The sequence below is a fragment of the Cherax quadricarinatus genome, chromosome 95 (assembly GCF_038502225.1).
Source record: "Cherax quadricarinatus isolate ZL_2023a chromosome 95, ASM3850222v1, whole genome shotgun sequence".
Taxonomy (NCBI): domain Eukaryota; kingdom Metazoa; phylum Arthropoda; class Malacostraca; order Decapoda; family Parastacidae; genus Cherax; species Cherax quadricarinatus.
The window spans coordinates 1,724,504-1,735,349 of record NC_091386.1 but is presented as its reverse complement, the minus strand read 5'-3'; the positions used below and the strand labels follow the sequence as shown (position 1 = coordinate 1,735,349).

At 46.1% G+C, this 10,846-nt stretch overlaps 1 protein-coding gene across 1 annotated transcript; it reads right to left on the bottom strand.

Moving 5' to 3' along the window:
• Window positions 1-323: 323 nt before the first annotated feature.
• Window positions 324-10,594, bottom strand: LOC138855464 (histone deacetylase HDAC1-like). The gene is made up of 3 exons (XM_070104940.1): window positions 10,439-10,594; window positions 1,448-1,560; window positions 324-472 (listed from the first exon to the last, which is right to left on the bottom strand). Exons 1-3 carry the CDS (start codon window positions 10,485-10,487, stop codon window positions 347-349), a joined length of 288 nt encoding a protein of 95 aa, XP_069961041.1. The 5' UTR covers window positions 10,488-10,594; the 3' UTR covers window positions 324-346.
• Window positions 10,595-10,846: the final 252 nt, after the last annotated feature.

Here is a 10,846-nt window from a genome sequence, read left to right as displayed (position 1 = left end):
GGTGCCAGGCTGTGATGTACATGTGGGCCAGCCGAACATCAGCACCAGACAAGCCCGGCTGACCGGGCCAGCACCAGACGAGCCCGGCTGACCGGGCCAGCACCAGACGAGCCCGGCTGACCGGGCCAGCACCAGACGAGCCCGGCTGACCGGGCCAGCACCAGACGAGCCCGGCTGACCGGGCCAGCACCAGACGAGCCCAGCTGACCGGGCCAGCACCAGACGAGCCTGGCCAGGCTCCAGGATTAGAAAAGAATCTAGGAACTCATCAAAGGCATATCCAAGGTAAAACCCAGAGTTCCACAAAAGCTGGCCAATCTATCTCTAAGTTTGAGACTTATGACTGCTACTCACACTTCTGCATCTGCTTGTTGTACTCGTTCATGTTATCTGGTCGGATGGAGCGGATAAATCTGATGTAGTCATCACTATGGAACTTTGTCATCTCATCTTGTGTAGCTTTATGTGGTCTCTGAAGACGAGCAATAATTGGTTACCAACACTACTTACACACTATGATATAAAGCATATTTCTCTTTTAACACATTGGCTGTTTCCCACTGAAGTAGGGTGACCCGAAAAAAGAAAAAAACACTTTCATTATCACTCACTCCATCACTGTCTTGCCAGAGGTGTGTCACTACTATAGTTTACAAACTGCAACATATCTCCACCCTTCCTCCAGAGTGCAGGCACTGTATTTCCCACCTCCAGGACTCAAGTCTGACTAACCAGTTTCCCTAAGTCCCTTCATAAGTGTTACTTTGCTCATGCTCCAACAGCACGTCATCATAAAAACTATATTCTAGTCCCCCAAAAAATCACCATCATAAAAATCCTTAATAAATATTAACAACACAGCTTTGCTGCTGTAGCTATAAACAGGTACTTGCAAAACTCTATGAGGTGTATAATACTCAACCAATTTAAAAGAAATGTCGATGGGTTAGGCAAATATTCTGTTAGTGAGATGGATTGTGAAGGACCTACCTAGTATGGGCCAACAGGCCTTCCACAGTGTTCCTCCTTTCTTATGTTCTTAACTCTCTCAATCCCCGTGTAAATGTTCCACATGTCTCTTGCAAAGTATGTATTCTGAAATTGTACAAATATAGGTGTACAGGAGGGCCCCTGCATATTTGGCCTAAATACTTAAGGATAGGCGAGTTAGCAAGATCGGAGTCCTGGAAGTCGGAAGTACAGGGCCTACACAATGAAGGATAGGAGAGATTATAAAAGTAAGAGGATAATTTGACCCATGATGTCTGTAAATTTCTGGCAAGACAGCTACTGAACGAATGACAAGAGAATATTTCCTTTTCTATAATCACCCTATCTGGTGGGAGAACCAATTTAGGAAAAATAAAGAGTACCAATAAAAACGAAAATAATAATGGTACTCTGTGATGGTAATAATAATAATAATCATAATAATAATTAAACTCACATAAATCTCCATTTTTCTGTATAATCCATAGTTTAGAAGTAGATTGTGTGTCATACGAATTCTATGTGGCTTCATAGGATGACCTTGACCGTAGTAGTAGTTGCCAATGTCACCTGGAAAATTTAGTAAGTGCATGCATAAATGAGAAGTAGAATTTATTACAAAATTTATGTGATTAGAAGGATATATATTGCAGTTTTTGAACTGTAGTGTTGGCACACCTCTGGCAAGACAGTGATGGAGCGAGTGATGGCGAAAGTGTTTCTTCGTCTATTTTGAGTCGCCCGGCCTCAATGGGAAATGACTGATGTGACAATAAAAGATCATGTAATTGTGATTACTTTGTTGTGTGTGTATAGAGAAAAGGATAGCAACAAGAGGGAGCTGATAGGGAAGATGAAGAGAGAACTGGAGGGAGAGATGAAGGAAGAAAAAATGGGAGGGAGAGGAAAGTGGAAGAGGGGGAGTTGGAAGATATGGAATACGCAGACGGGAACGACAGGGAACAGAGGGCAATGGGAACGACAGGGAACAGAGGGCAATGGGAACGACAGGGAACAGAGGGCAATGGGAACGACAGGGAACAGAGGGCAATGGGAACGACAGGGAACAGAGGGCAATGGGAACGACAGGGAACAGAGGGCAATGGGAACGACAGGGAACAGAGGGCAATGGGAACGACAGGGAACAGAGGGCAATGGGAACGACAGGGAACAGAGGGCAATGGGAACGACAGGGAACAGAGGGCAATGGGAACGACAGGGAACAGAGGGCAATGGGAACGACAGGGAACAGAGGGCAATGGGAATGACAGGGAACAGTGGAAGATGGGAAAGATTGGGAACAGAAGATAGGAAACATAGGCGAGAGAGGGATATTTACCTGTGATGTCTCCTCTACTACTGAGAGGGAAGAGGTGACAAAGGAGGGAGGGAAGAAGTGACAAAGGAGGTAGGAAAGAGGTGACAAAGCAAGGAGGGAAGAGGTGACAAAGGAAGGAGGGAAGAGGTGACATAGGAAGGAGGGAAGAGGTGACATAGGAAGGAGGGAAGAGGTGACATAGGAAGGAGGGAAGAGGTGACATAGGAAGGAGTGAAGAGGTGACAAAGCAGGGAGGGAAGAGGTGACAAAGAGAAGAGGGGACAAAAGTGGAAGAGAGAAATTAAAAAAGATGAAAGGGGGATAGCTGTAGATGAGTCCAGAGGAATAAGAAAGGAAAATAAAAAGGGGAGAGGAGAGGAAGAGATGAAAGGAAGAAAATAAAAAGGGGAGAGGAGAGGAAGAGATGAAAGGAAGAAAATTAAAGGGAGGAGACGAAAGGGAAAGGGTAAAAATACAAGATAGGGAGAATATGAGAGGCAGAGATTAGAGAAGAGGCAGTGAAAGGGAATTAGAAAAGATTAAAACACACATATGTACCTATTGATGGTTCCAGGGGTGATGGTCCCAGTGACCCATTCTTAAACCACTCCCCATGAATTAGAAAGGATATTAATACAGGAGCACCCCACTTATACAGTAGGTTAGTTTCCAGGCTACTGCTGTAAAGCAAAAATCACCAAAACTGATACACTGTAAAATGGGGCCTGCCTTTATACGTATAACCAAAATGAAAGGTACTGTATTGAGAAACATGCAGTGTACACAAACTTTAAGTATTAGTTTACGAGAGCTACCCGCCATCTTGTACAGTCGGCCCAAAATGCACCACATGCTAGTGGCTTTTTTTTTTTTATGCCTAACAATATTTTATTAAATGTAAACTACATTGCCTGTATACTGCAGAACAGAAATAAATTTATTATTAATCAGATAAAGAGCCACCATCAATCCTGCCAGAATGCAAAAAATTTTAACAACCTTCCATTTCACTCACACGAGGGTAGCACAGTATCTCCTGGATGGTGAACTGTTTTGAGTTCTGTCCCCATAGTCAAGCCTGAGGCCAGGTATTTCCCTGCTGACTGCCTGGTTAACCAGGCTGTTGGTGCTAGTGGCCCACAGCTCCACACAGCTATCATTAACCCTGTTGATCCAGCACTTGTAGCAGGAGGCTGTCTGACTCCTTCGTGAAAACTTACGACACTATTTCTGATATTGGCTGATACTACTATATTGATTCCCAATTGTGGATGATGGCACAGCATCCATGGGGCCCTATTCTTTTCTAAATTTATTCCACACTATCAACCATATCTTCCACTACAGTTAAGCTGTGTAAAAGTTAGGGACCAGATCCTCAAATACCTTTTCATTATTATTATTATAATCAAAAGAGAAGCGCTAAGCCACAAGGACTATACAGCTCAAATACCTTTTCAGTAAATCCTCACATATAGCAACACTACAGTGACTGTGCGTAAATGGTACTTAAAAAGTCCATCGAAAATTGCAGTACATAAAAAGGCTTGGATAATTCACTCCATAAGCATGATACATAATACACAAATACAATAATCATATATAGTGTAAATTACCCTCCAGGATAACCCAAGAAGTCAGTGACTTATTTCCATTGTGGTCCGGAGATCTTTCCCAGGATGCGACCCACAACAGTTAACTAACTCCCAAGTACATACCTATGTACTGGTGGGTGAAGATTATTGTTATAATCAAGGGGAAGCACTAAACCTGGAGGATTATACAGCGCCTGGGGGAGGGGATGAGGAAGGTATTCAGGTTTAATTTGAGGAACTGGAGCAGAGATCAAATTCCCTAGATCAAGAGCCCCTCACCAGCATCAAGGAACCTTACTTGAGGGGCTGGTGGGTGAAGAGAGGCAGCAGGTGTTATAAAACTTGCCAGCGAGTCTCACCACACCCAGGATGCTAAGGGGTTCTTGATCCAAGGAACTGGACCATGCTTCCCATCCTTCAATTAAACCTGAATGCCTCCTAAGCAATGCATGACCCCTATGGGTTTAGTGCTCCCCAAGAATGCAACAATATTCTTTTTTGAAGACACTGGTCATCTCCCACATAATTTATTAGTAGGGTAGGCCTTAGGCCTTATCTTAACACATTGCTAGCACACTCAGCTCACACACTCAGGCCCAGGGTTTGATCCCCAGTATGGGTGAAAACAATAGGACGCTGTCCATGTTTACCTAGCAATAAGTCGGTACCCGAGTGTTAGCCAACTAGTGCGGGTCGCATCCTGGGAACAAAATTGACCTAATTTGCCCAAAATGCTCTGCATAACAAGAGGGTTTTGTGTGCGAGGGGCTTGGACTTCCAGCAAGCGTGCATGAGCATATTTGATAGGAGTGAATGGAGACAAATGGTTTTCAATACTTGACGTTGATAAATTAGACACATGTGCAACTCTTGGGTATCTTTATTGAGGAAACGTTTCGCCACACAGTGGCTTCATCGGTCCATACAAAGGAGAATCTTGAAGAATAGGAGGAGAATGAGGTAATCAGTCCCTCAACCTTGAGTCGATGTGGTCAGTCCATCAATCTTGAATATTCAAGATTGATGGACTGACCACATCGACTCAAGGTTGAGGGACTGATTACCTCATTCTCCTCCTATTCTTCAAGATTCTCCTTTGTATGGACTGATGAAGCCACTGTGTGGCGAAACGTTTCCTCAATAAAGATACCCAAGAGTTGCACATGTGTCTAATTTATCAACATGTCGGTTCTCTGAACCATTCATCTACAATACTTGACGTGCTGTTGGAGTGTGAGCAAAGTAACATTTATGAAGAGATTCAGGGAAACCAGCAGACTGGACTTGAGTCCTGGAGATGGGAAGTACAGTGTCTGCACTCTGAAGGACGGGTGTTAATGTTGCAGTTTTATAACTGTAGAGTAAGTACACCTCTGGCAAGACAGTGATGGAGAGAATGATGAAAGTTTTTCTTTTTCGGGCCACCCTGCCTTGGTGGGAATCAGTCGACGTTAATAAAAAAAAAGGGAGGGGGGGGAGCTTTCTATAGTAGTATGTCATTGATGTCAGCTATGGTCTGTATACCTTAAACATGTACTTGTAGAAATAAAGATTATCATCAGTATAGTATCATATTTAACTGACTTTTCTGGGGGTGTTATTCTGGAATGTAATTTACACAATGATAATTATATTTATATCAACCTGAACTTTAAACTTTCCTCAAAAGCCTAGGTTAAGTTATCATTACATTAATATTTTCTCTACAACATATATACTCTGTATATTAACCAATACAGTGGACCCCCGCATAACGATTACCTCCGAATGCGACCAATTATGTAAGTGTATTTATGTAAGTGCGTTTGTTCGTGTATGTTTGGGGGTCTGAAATGGACTAATCTACTTCACAATATTCCTTATGGGAACAAATTCGGTCAGTACTGGCACCTGAACATACTACTGGAGTGAAAAAATATCGTTAACCGGGGGTCCACTGTAGTAACTTGATCAATGTAAATTTATAAGGATTTTATTGGCATTATTAACACTGGAGGATTAGTAACCCAGAACAACCCAAGAAAGCCAGGCAACGTGGCAGCTTATTAGTAACCCAGAACAACCCAAGAAAGCCAGGCAACGTGGCGGCTTATTAGTAACCCAGAACAACCCAAGAAAGCCAGGCAACATGGCGGCTTATTAGTAACCCAGAACAACCCAAGAAAGCCAGGCAACGTGGCGGCTTATTAGTAACCCAGAACAACCCAAGAAAGCCAGGCAACGTGGTGGCTTATTAGTAACCCAGAACAACCCAAGAAAGCCAGGCAACGTGGCGGCTTATTAGTAACCCAGAACAACCCAAGAAAGCCAGGCAACGTGGCAGCTTATTAGTAACCCAGAACAACCCAAGAAAGCCAGGCAACGTGGCGGCTTATTAGTAACCCAGAACAACCCAAGAAAGCCAGGCAACGTGGCGGCTTATTAGTAACCCAGAACAACCCAAGAAAGCCAGGCAACGTGGCGGCTTATTAGTAACCCAGAACAACCCAAGAAAGCCAGGCAACGTGGCGGCTTATTAGTAACCCAGAACAACCCAAGAAAGCCAGGCAACGTGGTGGCTTATTAGTAACCCAGAACAACCCAAGAAAGCCAGGCAACGTGGCGGCTTATTAGTAACCCAGAACAACCCAAGAAAGCCAGGCAACGTGGCGGCTTATTAGTAACCCAGAACAACCCAAGAAAGCCAGGCAACGTGGCGGCTTATTAGTAACCCAGAACAACCCAAGAAAGCCAGGCAACGTGGCGGCTTATTTCCACTGAGGTCCTCCCCCAGGATGCCACCCACAAGAGCCTGACACTCAGGTACCTACTGACTGCTAGGTGAACAGTGACAGCAGGTGTAAGGTGACTAACATACAGGTACTTATTATTGGTAGGTGAAAATGAAGCAATTTAGAGAGCAGTGAAAATGTACAGCAGTGACAGAAAAAAAGCAGTGAAGAGAGAATAATGAACAGATCACTGAAGAGGCAGCAGTGAGATCATTGATGAGGCAGCAGTGAGACCATTGATGAGGCAGCAGTGAGATCATTGATGAGGCAGCAGTGAGACCATTGATGAGGCAGCAGTGAGATCATTGATGAGGCAGCAGTGAGATCATTGATGAGGCAGCAGTGAGATCATTCAAGAGGCAGCAGTGAGATCACTGAAGAAGCAGCAGTGAGATCACTGAAGAGGCAGCAGTGAGATCATTGAAGAGGCAGCAGTGAGATCATTGATGAGGCAGCAGTGAGATCATTCAAGAGGCAGCAGTGAGATCACTGAAGAAGCAGCAGTGAGATCACTGAAGAGGCAGCAGTGAGATCATTGAAGAGGCAGCAGTGAGATCATTGATGAGGCAGCAGTGAGATCATTCAAGAGGCAGCAGTGAGATCACTGAAGAAGCAGCAGTGAGATCACTGAAGAGGCAGCAGTGAGATCATTGAAGAAGCAGCAGTGAGATCACTGAAGAGGCAGCAGTGAGATCACTGAAGAGGCAGCAGTGAGATCATTGAAGAGGCAGCAGTGAGATCACTGAAGAGGCAGCAGTGAGATCACTGAAGAGGCAGCAGTGAGATCACTGAAGAGGCAGCAGTGAGATCACTGAAGAGGCAGCAGTGAGATCACTGAAGAGGCAGCAGTGAGATCACTGAAGAGGCAGCAGTGAGATCATTGAAGAGGCAGCAGTGAGATCATTGAAGAGGCAGCAGTGAGATCACTGAAGAGGCAGCAGTGAGATCATTCAAGAGGCAGCAGTGAGATCATTCAAGAGGCAGCAGTGAGATCACTGGAGAGGCAGCAGTGAGATCACTGGAGAGGCAGCAGTGAGATCATTGAAGAGGCAGCAGTGAGATCACTGAAGAGGCAGCAGTGAGATCACTGAAGAGGCAGCAGTGAGATCACTGAAGAGGCAGCAGTGAGATCATTCAAGAGGCAGCAGTGAGATCATTCAAGAGGCAGCAGTGAGATCACTGAAGAGGCAGCAGTGAGATCACTGAAGAGGCAGCAGTGAGATCACTGAAGAGGCAGCAGTGAGATCATTGAAGAGGCAGCAGTGAGATCACTGAAGAGGCAGCAGTGAGATCACTGAAGAGGCAGCAGTGAGATCATTCAAGAGGCAGCAGTGAGATCATTCAAGAGGCAGCAGTGAGATCATTCAAGAGGCAGCAGTGAGATCATTCAAGAGGCAGCAGTGAGATCATTCAAGAGGCAGCAGTGAGATCATTCAAGAGGCAGCAGTGAGATCACTGGAGAGCCAGCAGTGAGATCACTGGAGAGGCAGCAGTGAGATCACTGAAGAGGCAGCAGTGAGATCACTGAAGAGGCAGCAGAAACCACTGAAGAGGCAGCAGTGAGATCATTGACGAGGCAGCAGTGAGATCATTCAAGAGGCAGCAGTGAGATCATTCAAGAGGCAGCAGTGACAAGAGATCACTGGAGGGCAGCACTGAGACCAGAGCACTGAGACCAGAGCACTGAGCCCATAGCACTGAGCACTGAGCCCATAGCACTGAGCGCAGAGCACTGAGACCAGAGCATTGAGCACTGAGCACTGAGACCAGAGCATTGAGCCCAGAGTACTGAGCCCATAGCACTGAGCCCAGAGCACTGAGACCAGAGCATTGAGCCCAGAGCACTGAGACCAGAGCACTGAGCACTGAGCCCATAGCACTGAGCACTGAGACCAGAGCATTGAGCCCAGAGCACTGAGACCAGAGCACTGAGCCCATAGCACTGAGACCAGAGCACTGAGCCCAGAGCACTGAGACCAGAGCACTGAGCACTGAGCCCAGATCACTGAGCCCAGATCACTGAGACCAGAGCACTGAGCCCATAGCACTGAGACCAGAGCACTGAGCCCAGAGCACTGAGACCAGAGCACTGAGCCCAGAGCACTGAGACCAGAGCACTGAGCACTGAGCCCATAGCACTGAGCACTGAGACCAGAGCAGAGCCCAGAGCACTGAGACCAGAGCACTGAGACCAGAGCACTGAGACCAGAGCACTGAGCCCATAGCACTGAGACCAGAGCACTGAGACCAGAGCACTGAGACCAGAGCACTGAGACCAGAGCACTGAGCCCAGAGCACTGAGCCCAGAGCACTGAGACCAGAGCATTGAGCACTGAGCCCATAGCACTGAGCACTGAGCCCATAGCACTGAGCACTGAGCCCAGAGCACTGAGCCCAGAGCACTGAGCCCAGAGCACTGAGACCAGAGCACTGAGCCCATAGCACTGAGCACTGAGCCCAGAGCACTGAGACCAGAGCATTGAGCACTGAGCCCATAGCACTGAGCACTGAGCCCAGAGCACTGAGCCCAGAGCACTGAGACCAGAGCACTGAGCCCATAGCACTGAGCACTGAGCCCAGAGCACTGAGCCCAGGGCACTGAGACCAGAGCACTGAGCACTGAGCCCAGAGCACTGAGACCAGAGCACTGAGCACTGAGCCCATAGCACTGAGCACTGAGCCCAGAGCACAGAGACCAGAGCACAGAGAGAAGGGAGGGAAGAGAAGAGAGAAGGGAGGGAAGAGAAGAGAGGAGAAGGGAGGGAAGAGAAGAGAGGAGAAGGGAGGGAAGAGAGAAGGGAGAGAAGAGAAGAGAGAGAAGAGAAGAGAAGGGAGAGAAGAGAAGAGAGAGAAGAGAAGAGAGGAGAAGGGAGAGAAGAGAAGAGAGGAGAAGGGAGAGAAGAGGAGAAGAGAGAGAGAGGAGGAGGAGATGAGAGAGGAGTGAGAGGAGAGAGAGGAGGAGAGAGGAGAGAGAGGAGAGGAGAGAGAGGAGAGAAGAGTGAGAAAGAAGAGAGAGAAGAGAAGAGAGAAGAGAAGAGAAGAGAGAAGAGAAGAGAGAAGAGAAGAGAGAGAAGAGAAGAGGCGAGAGAGAAGAGGAGAGAGAGAAGAGGAGAGAGAGAAGAGGAGAGAGAGAAGAGGAGAGAGAGAAGAGGAGAGAGAGAAGAGGAGAGAGAGAAGAGGAGAGAGAGAAGAGAGAGGAGAGGAGAGAGAGAAGAGGAGAGAGGAGGAGAGAGAGAAGAGAGAGGAGAGAAGAGAGAGAAGAGGAGAGAGAGAGGAGGAGAGAGAGAAGAGAGAGGAGAGAAGAGAGAAAAGAGAGAGAGAAGAGAGAGGAGAGAAGAGAGAGGAGAGAAGAGAGAGGAGAGAAGAGAGAGAAGAGAGAGGAGATAAAGAGAGAGAAGAGAAGAGAGAGAAGAGAGAGAGAGGAGATAAAGAGAGAAGAGAGAGAGGAGATAATTCAAACACGTAACAACTACGGTACAAACTAACTATCCATCCCACCATACAAACTTTACAATACTCGTCAATAACATTCAACAACTTATTAAACAGTGAAGTAAGAGTGACAGTCCAGCCAACCGGCGCCACAATGATCAAAAACCATCATTAAATCCAGTCATTATTACCTAAATTAATTTAATATAAGAGGAGTAATTACTGATTGTTTGGTCAAGATACCCGCGCTCGTCCACTCTCACACACTTAACACGTAATTAACTCAGTTTTGTGGCAATATGGAGACGTAATGGCATTCCAAATATACTTACTGTCATAGTAGTAGCAAACTTTCTTTCTGTTATGAGGAGTAGTCGACATTTTAGTCAATTAAATAGAGAGAAGGAGTGCGGCACGACCTGAGCTTGGACCAGGCGTGCTGAGCATGCTGGGTAAGCTCAGAGACTAGCTATTTGCTTAACACTCACAGCTGACCGATACCTGAAGTGAGTCTACCCGCTTTCTGTACCGTACTTTTCAGGGGATTCTATTCCAGATTTACCCATATTTTATGTGACTTTCCTCTACTCCACATAACTCCTATCAACTGCAGCTTTAATCACCATTGTTAGCACTAATAAATCCCTTGACTACCAATGCAAAATTTATTCTCTCTATATAAACTATATACATTCAAGTGGTACATAAATTATATATTTTTTTTTTTTCACTGATTTTGA

What these genes read in the sequence shown, in the direction of transcription:
- LOC138855464 (XM_070104940.1), bottom strand. Translation starts at nt 10,487, where the DNA reads ATGTCGACTACTCCTCATAACAGAAAGAAAGTTTGCTACTACTATGAC. An exon ending in AGTTTGCTACTACTATGACA is followed by an intron (nt 1,561 to 10,438) that starts GTAAGTATATTT and finishes TAAATTTTCCAG; the next exon opens with GTGACATTGGCAACTACTAC. An exon ending in ACAGAAAAATGGAGATTTAT is followed by an intron (nt 473 to 1,447) that starts GTGAGTTTAATT and finishes GCTCGTCTTCAG; the next exon opens with AGACCACATAAAGCTACACA.